Source organism: Penicillium mononematosum (assembly GCF_028829835.1).
Source record: "Penicillium mononematosum strain IBT 11891 chromosome Unknown utg000003l:1.0-8172316.0:1.0-8177699.0, whole genome shotgun sequence".
In the NCBI taxonomy this organism is placed as follows: domain Eukaryota; kingdom Fungi; phylum Ascomycota; class Eurotiomycetes; order Eurotiales; family Aspergillaceae; genus Penicillium; species Penicillium mononematosum.
In genome coordinates, this window is record NW_026643273.1 from 94,973 (window position 1) to 111,874 (window position 16,902).

At 48.9% G+C, this 16,902-nt stretch overlaps 7 protein-coding genes across 7 annotated transcripts; 5 read left to right on the plus strand and 2 right to left on the minus strand.

Annotated features, from left to right (window-relative positions):
• Nucleotides 1-443: 443 nt before the first annotated feature.
• On the plus strand, nt 444-884 carry N7519_004929 (uncharacterized protein; the record flags this gene model as incomplete). The annotated part of the gene is made up of 1 exon (XM_057291705.1): nt 444-884. The coding sequence occupies one exon, from the start codon at nt 444-446 to the stop codon at nt 882-884; it is 441 nt and encodes a 146-aa protein (XP_057146516.1).
• A 348-nt stretch (nt 885-1,232) lies between these two features.
• N7519_004930 (uncharacterized protein) lies at nt 1,233-2,498 on the plus strand (the record flags this gene model as incomplete). Its single annotated transcript, XM_057291706.1, has 3 exons — nt 1,233-1,666; nt 1,721-1,798; nt 1,847-2,498. 3 exons carry the CDS (start codon nt 1,233-1,235, stop codon nt 2,496-2,498), a joined length of 1,164 nt encoding a protein of 387 aa, XP_057146517.1.
• Nucleotides 2,499-3,479: 981 nt separating this feature from the next.
• N7519_004931 (RNA-binding signal recognition particle subunit SEC65) lies at nt 3,480-4,435 on the minus strand (the record flags this gene model as incomplete). The annotated part of the gene is made up of 2 exons (XM_057291707.1): nt 3,480-3,907; nt 3,976-4,435. The coding sequence occupies 2 exons, from the start codon at nt 4,433-4,435 to the stop codon at nt 3,480-3,482; spliced, it is 888 nt and encodes a 295-aa protein (XP_057146518.1).
• Nucleotides 4,436-5,032: 597 nt separating this feature from the next.
• N7519_004932 (aminotransferase, class III) lies at nt 5,033-6,642 on the plus strand (the record flags this gene model as incomplete). The annotated part of the gene is made up of 5 exons (XM_057291708.1): nt 5,033-5,042; nt 5,099-5,401; nt 5,469-5,815; nt 5,872-6,324; nt 6,394-6,642. The coding sequence occupies 5 exons, from the start codon at nt 5,033-5,035 to the stop codon at nt 6,640-6,642; spliced, it is 1,362 nt and encodes a 453-aa protein (XP_057146519.1).
• A 193-nt stretch (nt 6,643-6,835) lies between these two features.
• Nucleotides 6,836-9,937, minus strand: ysh1 (cleavage polyadenylation factor subunit YSH1; the record flags this gene model as incomplete). The annotated part of the gene is made up of 6 exons (XM_057291709.1): nt 6,836-7,377; nt 7,434-8,082; nt 8,132-8,943; nt 9,013-9,347; nt 9,627-9,724; nt 9,785-9,937. 6 exons carry the CDS (start codon nt 9,935-9,937, stop codon nt 6,836-6,838), a joined length of 2,589 nt encoding a protein of 862 aa, XP_057146520.1.
• A 604-nt stretch (nt 9,938-10,541) lies between these two features.
• On the plus strand, nt 10,542-12,313 carry N7519_004934 (uncharacterized protein; the record flags this gene model as incomplete). Its single annotated transcript, XM_057291710.1, has 2 exons — nt 10,542-11,622; nt 11,679-12,313. 2 exons carry the CDS (start codon nt 10,542-10,544, stop codon nt 12,311-12,313), a joined length of 1,716 nt encoding a protein of 571 aa, XP_057146521.1.
• A 1,832-nt stretch (nt 12,314-14,145) lies between these two features.
• N7519_004935 (putative protein kinase (Lkh1)) lies at nt 14,146-16,394 on the plus strand (the record flags this gene model as incomplete). Its single annotated transcript, XM_057291711.1, has 6 exons — nt 14,146-14,946; nt 15,011-15,092; nt 15,171-15,491; nt 15,544-16,006; nt 16,056-16,143; nt 16,200-16,394. 6 exons carry the CDS (start codon nt 14,146-14,148, stop codon nt 16,392-16,394), a joined length of 1,950 nt encoding a protein of 649 aa, XP_057146522.1.
• Nucleotides 16,395-16,902: the final 508 nt, after the last annotated feature.

A 16,902-nucleotide genomic window follows, 5' to 3' on the forward strand; every position in this document is an offset into this window, starting at 1 on the left:
TGAGATCACTAGAGTGTCTTTGTTCTCGTCTCACGAATTATGCAGACAGGCGCATAGATTTGGGGGTTGGTCTTGATATTCTGCTGGAGAGGAGAATTCCGTTCTAATAAGGATATTTATATACCCCCTAGGAAGTTGACCATTCTCGATGTGCTTTCATCTTGTGAGCCCACTAAACAATGTCTTTTCAGTCCTCAAAGAGAACAAAGGTCTCATTGTGATGTCCTATTAGTGTTCACTCTGTGATCAAAGAAATGCCCTTATTGATAGGTCTACTACTCACCCACAATGAATTGTGCTGTTAAAGGACTTATCAATGGTCTTTGTTCTTTTCGTCTCAATCGATATATTAGACTTGCCATGTCTCATAGTCTCATCCTTTTGTCTCATTTCTTCAGTTTCTCTCCTACCAATCTCAGCTCTCTACTTCAGACATTTCTACCATGGGAAACCACGTCTCAGCGATTGACTCCTGTCGAGTTACAAAGAAAGCAAAGAAACGCAATCTTCGAGGAATGTTCAATTGTCCAAACGGACGAAACATCCGCGAGGAACCCCATGTGCCTGGAGCCAACCAATGGGTGACTGTCTTCTTCAACTGGGCTGATCACAAATACAACGACGAAGAATTAATGGATCTTGTGTTGGCTCGCATCAACGCCCGAGACGGTATCATTTCATCCGAACCCGTCCATCACGATGTCAAATGGTGTCTATCACTACGTGTCCCAGGATACTGGAAACCTACCGACTTGTCGATTGCTGGTGCGGCCAAGATCATTGCACAATGGCATCAAAGTGAAATGCGCCATGCCGGTATGAAGATCAACCGAAGATATCTGTTCCGTGGCAACAATCAAAAAAAGCGTCACTTTGTTCGTTAGTATTCTCCTTTCTCGTTCTATTGTTATCTCGATCTATATCTAATTCTGCTTTGACTATTAACAGAACGTCCATCACGGTGATTACCAACTCGGCGAAGTGATGGGAAAATAAGTTTCTTTTGACAAGAAATGAAACAATGTCAATAATAGTACAATAATAACTGAATATAAAAAAGAAAAGAAATATCCTCCTATCATCCACTTGAATATTTCAAAACAGTCCAGGTCAATCAGCCGTAGTCACCTGCCCTATAGATCTCAGCGGTATCACATGACAAAAGACAAGGCTTCCTCTTTTTATTTTCCTTTTGCATTTTCATCTCATTACTCTTCTACTGGAATCTCACTATGACTTGTCAGGGTAAGGAGGATACTCCGTTGCCTTACACTGCCTCACCCATGAAGTTACTCTGGAGCGACTTGTCCCTGTTTGTTTCGAAGCTATGGGCCCTACCAGGTATCTTACTACCCCTGCAGTTGGCTCGCACACATGAGTTGGACGAACTCTATCCCTCGTTACGCAACGGAGCTACCGTGTTGATCCATATATTTCTCGTGGTTTATCAGCTTTCTTTTCTGCTCTCGTTGCCCATCATCCTTGTCTGTATGGTTCCAGGGCTATGGATTCTTGCTTATGCGGCTATTGCTTTCACTATCAATTATGCAATTGTCATGTTGATGTTGAACGGGTTCCAGCAGGTCCTGGTATCTCAAGTGCCTGTGGTCGAGCAACCAGGCCATCAGCGGGAGCGTTGGCTGTATATAAATGGGATTGCAGCTGGGTAGGAGAGATCCTTGGTTCCCTGTTTTCAGTTGCTGACTCCAACTACCTCTAGACATCACTGGGTACAGATGAACATCGATCAACTGTCATACACCTTTGGTCGGAAAGTGACGGGCGTGCATAACCGCACGTAAGTGACGCCTTAGATCTCTGGTTTACAAACACTGATTAGGATTAGCGCGGGCATCGTCTTTGATCTCATCGAATGTCTGATTCAACGGGATTTCGCTTATGCTACTGGCGATATCAGGCGATCCTATGTCTTGATCAAGGAAGCCCTTTTGGACCCAGAATGTGACAAGGTGGTTCTGCTTCTTCACAGCCAAGGCGGTATTGAAGGGGGCCTCATCCTGGACTGGCTGCTGGATGAGCTACCCCATGATCTCCTCCATCACTTGGAGATATATACCTTTGGAAATGCCGCAAACCACTTCAACAACCCACGATGGACAAAGCTAGCAAGGCGAGAAGGGATCCCAGCACCTGATCTAGTGCATCAATTTGGTCAATCCGTCGGTTATATCGAGCATTACGCTAATTCAGGTGATATTGTGGCACTAGGAGGAGTGCTCCACTTCGTTGAGATCCCAAATCGATATATGGGCCGGCTGTTTGTTCGCCCGAATTCAGGCCATCTCTTCAATCTTCATTACCTAGACAACATGTTTACTCTGGGCCCTGACATGAACGTCCTCGACTCCAATCCATTCATGGATATGGAAGTCGAGCCATGGACAACCGCAGGTATAAACGGATATGATGGCTCTCCGCATCGAGTCAGATATCAACCTACTATGGCCCGAGACGAGGCATTTCTCCCGTTGCAGTAAACCTGCAACGGTCGCGAACGAATGGTGTGGGTCGACGACTGCGTGTGAAGGACTTCAGCCGGCTCTGGCAGTATAGAAATGGAGGATGCCCGAAAGACACAGAGGTACAGCATTATAATGACACCCACGAACATGTTCATTCTTAGCTACTTGAATACAAATTCCCCATTGCATGGGTACATAATCTATCTCTCTTTGTTTCCTCCTGAATGGATACTGCCATATCCAACCCGAAATAAACCCAGCACTACCAAAGCAAGCACAGGGTCCACCACAAATTCTTAGCTAATTCGAAATACTATACAGAGCACTCGGTAGTTTAAATCAATATATTAAAAGATAAAGAGGTCTCCTGTTATTGGTTTATTTAAAAGCCGCTACCCCAGGTCCCACTTAAGCATATACCTAAGTACACTAGACACAGTGCCAAAGAAATGTAACAGGACAAAATACTATCCAAGTACAACCCAAATATCTCTCACACTAGAGGGCTGCGAAGTGCCATTCTGGAAGAGGAGGGTATATGGCCGACCCACCTGGGCATATTCCAACAAGCCGACGAATGATGGGTATAAGGGTGGGAATAATATATGCGAACGGATATAGTGCAAGATATACTAGTATATGATATCGAAGGTTATGAGCCACAGGTACTCCATAAGCCAAGTCGGCCCTAATTGAAGGGCTATTTGCATAGCATGCATCCAGGCTTTCGCTAATTTTACATACTGAAATTGGTCTCGTAACAGTGTATAGGTCCGTACTGGTGTGCAAAAAGATGTAGGATTCATATATGACTCGGTCATAGACTATCAGGTAGATATTGGACAGAATTTGAGGTGGATGTACAATGAGATCAATTCGGATGCAGATCCGTGGTATCCAGGAAGTATTCCTTTCTCGAGTGCATCAAAAATTAGAAAAAGCAACGCCCATCGCCGTAAAATGCAAGTGGAACACGGAATAAAGGTCATGCCAAAATCATGCCCTGATCACCCTCTTCTTTTCCTTCTTTTTCTTTTCCGCACCTGCCCCTGAGGGCTCACCACCCATTCCACCCATTCCGCCCATTCCACCAAGTCCACCTAGTCCGCCCAACATATTGCTCAGTCCGCCCATTCCGCCCATTTGACTCATCATTTCAGACATGTTGGGCATACCCTCCATACCCTGCATACCCTGCATCTCGGCCATTGCGTCCTTGAGAGGGTTGTCACTGACACCACCACCACTATAGGCAGGCGAATGGATAGGTAGGATCTTCCCGATCTTCCAACCCCGAGGGGCAGCAGGAGCTGCTGGAAGCTTCTCGGGCATGGGCAAGCCACGGATTCGTAGCCGGTAGGGTGATTTTTCGGTAGTAGGGTTAGCCTTCAAGTACTGTGCGACGAGAATATAGAGATGGTGCTCTAAACAAAAATGTCAGTTCAAGTCACAGAAAGAACCATTCACTCAATCAAGGGTATCAGCCACGTACTGTTCTTGATCTTCGGGTTGGCTAATTGGCCATCCTCGTTCTTAACCTGCACACGCACGCGGCCGGGATTCGCCCAATCCTTAGGATGCAGCTTCTCTGGCTCCAATCCGGCATTCAAGCCAAGCATCTGGACGGCATCGACAATATCTCGCGCAAGAGGGTTTTCCACTGCGAGCTCCGCACCAACTTTGCGGCCCTCGGCACGCGATCGGGACTTGTCGAAGTACACGGGGTACAAGCATGAGAAGTGTCGGGGAATCTCGCGCTGAGGCTCAGGTGCTGCCATCGATGGCATCGATGGCATGGGCATCTGTTGTTGGGGTTGAGGTGCAGCCTTGGTCGGGATATTTACGGGTGAGATGATGGCATTGCGGGGGAGGTCATCGTCGGAGTCGTAAGAAGGGGCAATCTCTTCTGGGTCGGAGTCGGAGACTTCCTCGATTTGGGCGTGACGCGACATGGTGAATTTGTAGAATGGGGAGATGTCTGGGGAAGGCGGGAATTGTGGCCAAGTCAGAGGGGCAGAATGCAATGTGCGGGCGGTGGGACGTGGGGATTGTTCAACGTTTAAGTGCACGCCAATATTAGTAGTAACGTATGTTATGTCTATAATTTAGGGATAATAGTCTTGAATTTACTAGTAAATCTCATTTGTGTCAATCTTTTACTACGAAAATAGCAACCCCATGCTACCGATATAATGCCATATGTAGGCACTTAAACGAACCTTGGAAACTATAACCGCCTATGCCACAAATGTAATCATATCTTTCCCAAGTATGTCCCCAAGCCATAAGGTATTGCCAAAAGCCCACCTACAGCTTTCTCTTCCAACAAATAGACCCGATAGAAAACCAAATCGGCCAAAAGTCCGCCCCTTCCGCCCCGGACCAATTAAGAGCTCGGCATCTTCCCTTCGGCATGCCGAACCCACTTAGCCCCGCAGAACAGGGCCATTGCCTCGGGTCAAACATCAACGGAGATATCCACGGCTATATAAGGCTCTTTGTCTCCTCAAGCACTCTTTTTCCCAAATTCCATTCCTCTAAATTCAATCATGGCCAACGGTATGTCAAATGCGTGCAATATCTTGGCATAATCCTCATTCTGATATACCTCTCAGAAACCAAGACGAGTGCTGTCCTCCACCGGGACACACGCTTTGTCCCAAAGAAAGCCATTGGCGGCAAAGGGTGCTACGTGTTTCTGGAAGATGGGACCAAATTCCTCGATGCCACAGGTGGCGCAGCTGTATCTTGTCTAGGACACGGTAACGAGCAGGTCACCCAGATCATCAAGGATCAGATGGACCAGATATCCTACTGTCATTCTGCCTTCTTCGGCACTCAGGTAGCTGAAGATCTTGCCAAACTCCTAGTGGACTCTACTGGAGGAAAGCTATCCAAGGTTTTTATAACCAGCTCAGGTGAGTGAAGGCAACCCTTCCATGAACCAAAAATCCAGTTCACACGCACAGTGCTGACGATATACAGGGTCGGAGGCTGTCGAAGCTGCAATTAAACTAGCACGCCAATATTTCTTAGAGCTCCCGACCCCCCAAACTGAGCGCACCAGGTTCATTGCACGTCTCCCATCCTACCACGGTACCACGCTAGGCGCCCTTTCAGTTGGTGGCCATGTTCAGCGTCGGCAGCCATTTGAGCCACTTCTCTCCAAGAACGTATCCCATGTTTCTCCATGCTACGCATACCGTGGGAAAAGGGACGGCGAGTCTGATGCAGACTATGTGGCACGTCTGGCAGCCGAGCTAGATGCTGAATTCCAACGTGTCGGACCCGAAACTGTGTGCGCATTCGTCGCGGAGCCGGTTGTCGGCGCGGTATGACTTCCTATCTGAACTACACACTACCAGATCATCCGACTTATACTCATTAGGCTCTCGGCTGTGTCCCCGCAGTACCAGGGTACTTCCGTGCAATGAAAGCCGTTTGCGAGAAGCACGGCGCTCTCTTGATCCTTGACGAGATTATGAGCGGCATGGGCCGTTGCGGTACCTTGCATGCCTGGGAGCAAGAGGATATTGTTCCTGATATCCAGACTATCGCAAAGGGTCTGGGTGGTGGCTACGCGCCGGTGTCGGCCGTCTTGATTAGTGACTCTATTGTGCAGACGATGGACAAAGGTACCGGGCAGTTCCGCCACGGACAGACATACCAAGGCCATCCGATCTCATGTGCTGCTGCGTTTGCTGTGCAAAAGACTATTCAGGAACAGTCACTTGTGGATAATGTTCGGACCATGGGTGTTTACCTTGAGACACGGTTGAAGCAACGATTCGAGAGTCATCCTCACGTGGGAGATATTCGTGGAAAGGGATTGTTCTGGGGTGTAAGTTTCATATCCCTATAGTCGATACTGCACGACCAGAGGACACAACGTGTAGCTAACTCTTTACAGCTTGAATTTGTCAAAGATAAGGCCACGAAAGAACCGTTTGAACCCAAACATGGTCTGTCATATAAGATCCAGGAGAAAGGTCTACAGCCGGAGCACAGTGTCTCGCTATATGGCTGCTCTGGTACCGTGGATGGAATTAAAGGGGATCATCTTGTGCTCGCACCACCTTACATCGTGTCAAAAGAGGAGATCGATATTATTGTTGACACCCTGGAGAAAATTATGAAGGAGGTTTTTGCCTTACTATAGAGGCACTCTATAACTATCTACTCCCAAGCTCCACTCTCATAGCCTTGCAATGTGCAATGATTTAATCAATTTCATTTTGCTTAAAAATAACTAGCAGGAGAAACATTAGATGACAAAAAGCAGATGCAAAAAAAAGGGTCAAGTTAAATCATGTGGATGATGGGATATTTCATTATTATACAAGTACATGAGATCAAGCATGAGCCTCAACGGCAGCCGCTTTCTTCCTATCAGCCAGTTCAATTCCCTTTTGCCCGTTGGCAGAGCCATTAAGCGTCGCATCCTGCTGAATCGAGCTTTCTGCCCACAGGCCAGCGACAGTCTCAATGGCCCGCTCAACTACAACACGAATGCGGTCTCGCAGGACAGCGTTCGCACACTCGACTTCCAGATCCTCAAGCCATACACGGGCAATATGCTTGTCCACCCTGATCTCAATGCCAGGGACAGGAACACCCATTGTGATAAGACGATCCAGCTCCGCAGCCTCAATGTCGGCAATCCGTTCTTCGTTCATCTCTTCGCCATCTTCTTGTGGGCCGAGTGCCAGATCAGCCGGGACTCGAGGGCGCTCAATGGGGCCAATGTTGTCCGCGCCGAACTGGGCCTCGAGCATCATCAGCATACGAGCAAGCCGCTCTTGGGGTCCAGATTGAGCATGAGGGTTTGGAAGTGAGGGGATCTCCATATCCTCATCGTCATGGTGGTGATGGTGGTGCTTGTTTTTGGCCGATTCTAAAACCGTGCTAGTTAGCATAAGTAAAGAGGTGGGAAATTTAAGGAATTCATACGTTTTACGGAGGCCGGGCTGCTTTCGACTGTGAGCAGAACAGCCATAACTGCATCGGCCACTCCGTCGTTCATCATATTACCTTCCCATTCCAACTCAACTTCGCGGGTGCGCGAGTGATGGCGAAGATACACACATCCCATGACAAGGAATGTCTGCGTCTCGTCTGATGGGATCTCCTCGTCGGCATCCTCTTGATTTGGGGTGTCGTCAGTAACTATGTCATTCTTGCCGTTGGCCTCGGTCTTCTTGCTATTTCCAACTTCTTCAATGGCCCCGAAAGTTCCCTCGAGGGCCCATCGGATCAAGTCCATGCTTGCGGAGCTAAGGGTGATATGCTGCTTGCAAGTAATAGTCGTAGTTGTCAAGCCCGCGTACTCCTGTAGATCATCAGGGGCCATCAACGACAAGTTGAACCCATTTTGAACTAGGACTCCAGCCATGAGCTGGGAATCGTCATTCTCTGATGGAGGCGCAACCTCTGCAAGCTTGCCAACGACCTTTGCAATTTTGTCCTTTTTGAAAGGAATGCGAACTTCATCGCAGTTTGCTGGGGTGTAGACTTTGACTTTAACGGCTTTATCTGCGTTAAGGCTAAGCAGTTTCGACTTCAGCCTCATCATCTGATGTTTTTCGCCGTGAACGAGGATCTTGGGATGGTCAGTAATATCTCAAACAGACCGCGCATGTCACACTTACTACAACCGGTGCCGCTACCTCCTCGATGAAAGTACGATTTTCAACGCCATCAACGTGGGCTGCAAAGCTGACCTCGTCAACAGTGCAACGACGAGGAATCATAACTTTTTGATCTTCATCATTCACTCCAGGAACACGACCACGACCATGCCCAGTGGAAACCTTGGACATGACAGCCGGGATCTGATCAGGTTCATTGAGCAATCCCTTAGCCATGGTTCCTTCAACGCTGTAGCCGGTCATGACGACGCCGTTGCGGTCACTCGGTGCCCATCTTTCCAGCAGCTCACGGCTTGTTCCCGTCTGCAACATACCGGGGGAGGCAAGCATGACACATCCTCCAACATCATCGAAACGCTCTAAGCTGCGAAGACTTCGGACGAATCGGAAATCCCAAGGTCCGACACTCACGCTCTTATTGCCGCTGGCCTCGGCCTCGGCCATACGCTGCCGGAAGAGCCGCTTTATATTATCGTTCATGGCACCAATATATGTCTGGTACACGACCATGCATCGTCGTGCCATGTTTCCGATGTAGTAGATGGGAAATTTCTGGAGTTCTGGGTGAGTTTCCCAATATTCATCAAGGATAAGAAGCAGCTCTTGGGCACGTCCGAGAGCGAAAACAGGCATTAAAACCCGACCTCCGCGGTTGAGGATGCCCGTGATTGACTTCATCAAAGCGGCCTCACGTTCTAATCGAGGCGGATTAGATGAAATACCGAATGTAGATTCTGTGATGAGAACATCAATCTTCGTGCCACTGGGCACCGCGGCGGGAATCAAATGTCTGTCTTCCTCGCGAGAGTAGTCTAGCCTGTTGGTTAGCAATTTGAGTGATAATGATGTGGATGACAAGGGGTATAACAAGGCAAACACACCTCCTGTAAACAAAGTCACAAGTCCTGCAATATCAATTTTAAACATGGCGGCTCCGAGAACATGCCCGGCGGGATACGGCGTAATACGGATGCCATTGATCGTATGTGTTGTGTAAAAGTCGATGGTTTCTATCATGGGAAGCGTTGACAAGTGATCACGCTCGGTGTATAACGTAGTGCGTTGATCGGAGGAAGAAGATGTGTTGCTGACTCGGACATTGTCTTGAATGAGCCATTTGTAGATTGCCCGGGTTGCCGGGGTCATGAAGACTCTTCCTTTGAAATTTGTCTTGCTGAGAACATATGGGAGAGCGGAAGAATGGTCAACGTGGAAACTATACAGATCATACCGTTAGTCAACTGCGATAACCATAAACAAACGCGCTGAAGGAGAAAGCACTCGGATTCGAGACTCAATAAGGTACAGTGATACAAGAAATATATGCATGACATTGAATTGTATTGGGCTTTCCATATATATGCAGGGGAATGTGTTCTTCCATTGAGGCAGCTGAGGGCAGTAGATTGCCAAGTGACCCAGGTGCCTCATGTGTGTCCAGCAGCGCTTGCCATGGTTCCGTATAATATGTAAAATAAAAGAGAGATGCACGTACTGGCTGATTAAAAGAACATCCACTGTGCTCAGATCGAACTCATCAAAGAAAGGAAGTGCGGAGAAGCCTTCTTTCGCCGGGTGCATGCCCGCATCAAGCTACAGAAGCCAAGAGGGTTAGCATCTGCGACTCCATTCATTGTTCCGGCGGAGTCTTACCATCACTGTCTTGCCCTTATATTCCAGGATGTGGCAACTCCGTCCAACTTCATTGCCGCCGCCGAGGCAATAGAATGCCAGTTCGTCTGATGGGTCAACGGGCTCATCGTCGACAGCCGCTCCCATCGCTGAAGCTTTGCGCTTGGATGTCATGGTGTCAAGAATTAGCTGGGCAAGGTGTGAGGAGATCGACGGATTTCGTATGAGTTTGAGAAGCCTAGTTGAAGGGTACGAGAACCGCGTCGCACGATAAAGCCCAAGATGTCAATATGAGCTCAGCGCAACACCCATGACTTTGCGCAACAAAGGCTATAGTGGAGGCAGCTGCTCCAGGTATCAAAGCAGATGTCAATGCACCTGTAAAGATTGGACGTGATTCAATAGAAGAGTGATCGCTTTCGCAGCAGACACCCGCAGATTTGGAGAGCTTAGTCAAGCTTAGTCACGTGTGTCGCGATCCGCGATCCGCGGAGCAGAGTTCGACCACCTAGAAAGCTCCTTACCACATCACGCATCACAGACTCCCCGATTACGGTTACTTTTGCGCTGGAGTCAACTATTTTACGATTCAAGTGTCGCGTATATGGTTAGAATTCAATATTGAGATGGTCAAAGGTGGTGGAAGCTGGTGGTGCGAGCAATCCGCTCAGTTTAACGGCCACGCGTGGACCTCGATTCATCTGCAAGGCTACAACGGCTCGGCGCAATAGCCTTTATCTCATCTGGAATTCAATTTTGCTCTCACTCGGCAGTCACAATGGCACAGGCTCGGCATCCACAGCAGCAGGCACCCCCGCCACCGCCGCAGTTTTCCTCCCAACCTTTCTCCCCACCTGTCTCGTCCCCATCCCCAAACTCGGTAGCATCCCCTGTTAACGGAGGCGCTGCACCCCCTCCATCCAAACGACCTCGCCTCTCTCCTCTGCCGCCTTCTCAAACCCAGTCTCCTTACGGTTCCCCGAGCTTCAACGCGGTGCAGCTACCACAAAATCCATCCCCAATGAACGGAACCCCGATGAACATGGGCATGAATATGAATACGTCGGCGACACCTGCCCCCGCTCCTCCCGGGACCATGGGTCCTCCTTCTCGCCCAGTGGACAAAAACACAGATGCTGCTGAGCTGACAGATGTCCTAGCGTCATCTGGAATTGATGTGAGGGAAGAGGAAGCATTTCTCACACAGAGCTTTTCAGGGCAGAATGCGCAGGCGCAGCCTCCCCACCGAGGATCACAGGCTCAATACCCACCACCTATCAACACTTCCTTCACGTCTCAAGGCTCTGCCCCGGGCACTCCCTCCGCTTCGACCAGCTTCGGTGATTTGCCTCAAGTCAAACCGGCGATCCCGCAGGACTCTTTTGCCGGCCCATCCTCTCAAGCGCATGTTCCCTTCAAAGATCCTAATGAACCGACCCGCGAGGACACTATCGCAGCAAGGCGAGCACAGTATCACATCCAAGAACCATTCTTGATCACAAAACTTCTCGAACAGAAGCTCCAGAAGCGAGGCTTTGACCTAGGTGTTCGGATTCCCTCAGAGGGCCTTTTCCATCCTGTACCTGGCCGACCACAGCCGATTGAAGTTACCGGTCCGGATGGCTCTTCTGTGGTGCGCACTGGTCAGACAATTCTCAATCAGGAAGGTGCTCCTCTTGTGGACATACTGAATCTTCTATCTATTGCCACCGAAGAAAGATTCAGGGGTGTCATCGACTACGCCTCGACTCTTGCTCGAAGTCGCCGCGCACATTCTCATGGCGTGGTTCCCAACGAGTGGAAAGATGTCGCGAAACCCCTTGGGCAGGCTACGGGGAGCACTCAGACCCCTGTGAAACGTACGAGTTTGCCCATCATGCCCACTCAGTTGACTTGATACTAATTACTTTGACAGGTCCTCATGCTACCATTGAATCTTCCAGCGCAAAGTCCAATGCGGCCAGATATAGAGCATTCATCCACCGGGAGAGTTCGCAAGAGGAAAGGCGCGCAGCAAAACGTGCCAAGCGCAACAGCAATGCCATTCTTGATGAGGCTGGTCGGGGCGATTCTGTCGATCCAGGATCTGCACCCTCGACGCCGCTCGGCGAAAGGGCGCCTACTCTCGACAAAAAGTCAATGAGCAAAAAGGAAGCGAAGAAAATGCAGGATTCCAAAGCGACCGAAGCCCAACAGCATGCACAGTCCGTGGCGACGGCGCGTATGGCTTTGTCCGGGGGTGGTCGCAGTATGTTCGGCGCCAAAAAGTCATACTCATGGTTGAAGCCCGGCGGTAAAGCCAGTGGGTTCTCGTCCCCTTCACGTCCGACTCCATCCACACCCACCGCCGACCCTGAAAAGACCGGTGCCGGTGAATCCACACCCAGTCAAACTCAGCGTCGCCTCGGAATATGGCGTGAAGATCAAGAGAAGGGGATGGGTATTCAGGTCAGGGATATTCTGTTTATGCTAGAGGCGGATGGACGGGCGACCCGGCATGTGCAGAGGGGTTACCTGAAGGACCCCAAAGAGGATCGGGATCGAATTTGACCAGGTCATAAATGTTTGTAATCTTATTTTCTGCCCCTAATTTCTTTTCTTTTGTCCTATGGGAGCCCTATGACTCCGGGCATCAGGAGTTCTTGCATTCTCGTGTGTATGGTGGCGTTGGCTGGCTTATGGGGATTGTCTTGTCAGGCCATGATCTTTAATTCCATTCAACTATAGGTTGAGCTTACGTGTTTGAGAGGAGACTCAGTAAATTACCATTCTCTTGGTCTTGGATATGTTTCCCTCTGGCTATATGTACTAGAAAGGCAATAAATGGGATTCAATGTTCGCTTCTGGATCATATCAATGTCTGCTATGATATCTGATTTACCAGGTTATAACTTATGTCCGGAGGCGTGGTCCTGGTGAGATGGCCACTTTCTACCACTAGACCAATGTAGATACAATAAAAAGTTGCTAAATTTGATCGGGTCTAAAGATATCCAGTCTAAGCAATACGAATTGTTCAGGGCCAAGGCAACGGTCAAAGACATTACTATGATGCCCGTCAATTGGATATCAAGATATATTGTCTATGACTAGTATTATAACTAGTATCTACTTGTGTTTACTTCTGAATTGCCTCACCTTTATGATATCTCTTACTCGGGAATTTGGAATTATTTTGATATAATAGTTGTAGCCTAATAGGCATTGACTACATGACCTTCATATATAGATATTGTGAGGATGTGTTCCACTGATATATATTGAAGTCATCTTCCTGTAGTCTCTATACAACTCTTTCTCTCCCATTTTGTTCTATTCATATTAAACCAATAGCCTGTTGATGACCAATTCATCGGCTTTTCTATATTAAACCCATACGCAATGGGCTTGCGTATTTCCCACCCAGGTGCCCAGGTGGGCAATGTAGATGCTGACTCAGTTGGAATGGAGGTCAGGTGGTTATACCGGGAGAGTCCTGATATCGGCGATTTCCTGGGGTTTCCTAAGACTTCCTAAGATTTCCTAGGATAATGTCTGCTACCTAGGTATATACCCTTTGATCTTGTTATTCTTGGTATTCTTGGTATACCTGATATTCTCAACCATCGAGGTTCTTCCTTGTGGACTGGATTCGGCTAAGCCAGGGCTTGGACGCGATGCTCCATTTCGGACCCCCCCAAGGCCCCTCAAGGCCCCTCTAGGACTTTAAATCCTTTTAATTACATTCATGGCTGGATTGGAATGAGATAATATCCCGCCTTTTCTCCCTAGAAGCGCATGGGCCTCTGACTGTATAGGAATAGGCGAATGGCGTATAACATAGGTATTTAATGATTTAGAGACATGAAGAACCAAAAGAACAATATAAACAGTGAAGAAGCATTAATTAACTAAATTAACTAAATGAATTAGAAATCCAGGCAACGATTATACTTAATATATATAGTAAATAATCATACAAAATCCCCCAAATCCACGTTGATCGGCAACGGGTCCCAACTCTCCGACTCTTCCATCATCACTCATCTTTGCCTCCAGGCCTTTCCCTCCCCACCTCGTTTACCGCAGATGTCGCCAACTTCTCCAATGATCTTTGCTCTACTTCCTTGTCTTCAAATTGTCGAGGAAATGCAACGCATTTGAAATTTCTCTTTCCCTCCCGCCTCAGCCCGTCATCTTCACGTCTCCAGAGATCTCCTTCCGGACACGCTTGACAACCTCAATCTCTGGCTAGGTTTCTCTCTGGCTGGCTAGTCCTGCCTTTGAGACCCCTCGTCTCCATCGAGGAAGTGACGCGCGACATCAACTATCGGTCACATATTAGACCAATCTTCTCTTCATAACCTTCATACCGTTCGTGTGACGGGATACCTTCGTGCACAATGTCCACCCCGTCCACGGCTACTGCAACACATCCTTCTCATCATCAGGCTTACGGATATCCTCACCACCCTTCGTATCAACCGAATACCTCCTACCCGACTTCGACCGCGGCAGGAACTCGCCTCGCGAATCCCTACGCCATTTCCGTCCCCTCTCCGACAACGACCACCCTTCCCTACACCCAACCTCCGCGAATTCCTCCCGCGACAACAACCCCGTCCGCTATGACCCACCAGAGTGGCTCTAGTGCGGCCCCCTCCGTTGGGGGTCGGAGAAAGAAACCAGACTGGACCGAGTTCTACAAGAATGGCCTTCCCAAGGAAGTCATTGTGATTGATGACAGTCCTGGTCCAGAGCCATCCAATGGTGCCGCGGCTCCTCATGTCACTACTTCTGCCAGACCACCTCCTGCGGCTCCTCAGCCCGCTGGAAAGAGGCGGCGGACGGGAATTGATACCGCCTATGACCTGGGCCACTATGACCGCCCGTCCTTTTCAATCAATCCCCAGCATTACGGCGAGGAATCCTCCGTCACGTCCTTATCGACCGATCGAACCGCATCCTTACACACAACAGCTCCAACTTCGCTTGGTTCACAGGGCAGTTCCGGGGCGAGCAATGGTGTATACTATGAGGATGGCGCTGTCGGCAACAAACGGAAACGCGCCACCCGGAAATCCACCCGCGATGAGCAGAAGCGACGAGAGTTGGAGACCGCAAATGATGCTTTCCTGAGTTATGTCCCACCCCCGAAGCCGCCGATCAAAGCGAAGGATGTCCCTGTGCCGGTCGTTCGCGATGTGAGTGTATCATCTTTACCTTTTTTTTTTTTCGTACAAAAGCTGACAAGATTTACCCGATCAGTACACCAGTTCCCAGAACAAGAAGTTTGACGACGACGACGGCCATTACATTGTCACACCCGACACGCCATTGACAGATCGATGTGAGTAGAGATATCCTCTAGTATCTTGTTGACCATGCTAACTCCTCTCGAGACTCTGTGATTAAACTCCTAGCCAAGGCACGTTCGGCAAAGTTGTCGAAGCCTTCGACAAGCAGCGCAAGTCTCGCTGTGCAGTCAAAATCATACGCTCGATCCAAAAGTATCGCGACGCATCTCGAATCGAGCTGCGAGTCTTGTCAACTCTGGCTTCGAATGACAAACACAACCGCAACAAATGCATCCACCTTCGGGACTGCTTCGACTTCCGGAATCACATTTGCATTGTCACTGATCTACTAGGACAAAGCGTATTTGATTTCCTCAAGGGGAATGGCTTTGTGCCATTCCCAAGCAGTCAGATCCAGCAGTTTGCCCGGCAGCTGTTCACAAGTGTTGCTTGTAAGTTCTCCGACACTTCTATTCTCTTTATCTCAGACAACTGACCTATTAGTCCTTCATGACCTAAACCTTATCCATACCGACCTTAAACCCGAAAACATCCTCCTCGTCAACAATGCCTATCAAACCTTCACTTACAACCGCACTATACCATCCTCTTCCCACGCCACATCTCGTAACGCGCGTCAGCGCCGCGTTCTCCTCGATGGTGAAATCCGACTCATCGACTTCGGTTCGGCGACCTTCGATGACGAATACCACTCATCTGTCGTCTCTACCCGTCATTACCGGGCCCCGGAAATCATATTGAACCTGGGCTGGAGCTTCCCATGTGATATCTGGAGTATCGGGTGTATCTTGGTGGAATTCTACACTGGAGACGCCCTGTTCCAGACACACGACAACCTGGAACACCTGGCGATGATGGAAGCCGTCATTGGCAGTCGAATCGACACCGCTTTGGTGAAGAAAGTCATGGCAGGCCGAGGTGGTGGTAGTAGCAACTCTGCTTCCAAGTAAATATGTCCCCTTCAATCTTTCTGTAACAGGAACTAACTTTACCAGGTACTTCAACCGGAGCAGGATCGACTATCCCGGCGCTGAAACAACCCGGGCCTCGCGGAAGTATGTACGCGCGATGAAGTCTTTGACGGTAAGTGTCCCGCATATCTGCTTATGGGGCTTTTTGACTGATTTCGTCTACTATAGGAGTTTATCCCTACAAACACACCATTCAACCGTTCATTCCTCGATTTGTTGCAACAGATCTTTGTGTACGATCCCAAGAACCGGATCACTGCAAAGGAGGCATTGAAGCACCCGTGGTTCAAGGAGACACTCGTCGATGATGGCACGGAAGCCTACCGGATCGGCCAAGGATTGCAACGACAAGCACGCACCTAGGATTCAGATCCAGTTTGCACAACTACAGTGGCCACTATTTCGGCTTTTTTTCAACGGCATCAGAAGGGGATTCACCGGCGTGAACAGGATCCAGTTATGGATAGAAGGCTCATATCTTGAGGGTAATCTTTTTCTCTATCGCGGGACGGAATGGTGTTTGCACTTCGGGAAAATCATGATCACGATGTTTCTTTTCTTTCTTTTTTAATTTGCGTTGCGGTCCCTGGGTTTCCCCTCGACTCCTGCAGGTGTCATCTCATGCTTCGGTTCTTTGTGACACATGGCAGGGGCATCGGACCCTTGGCCCTTGACCGCTGCATGTATCTTTTGAGGGACCTATCCTCTGATGCTATCCGGTTTACACTTTATTTGCTTTATCTATCCTTCTATCCCATTCTTAAAGGCGTCGGTTACTTCTGCTTTTTCTCGTTTATGGAATCCGGCTTTGGGAGCCCTGGAGGGTTTAGGCTAAGTCTGGATGATTATACCATTTGATTGTTTATGGCGT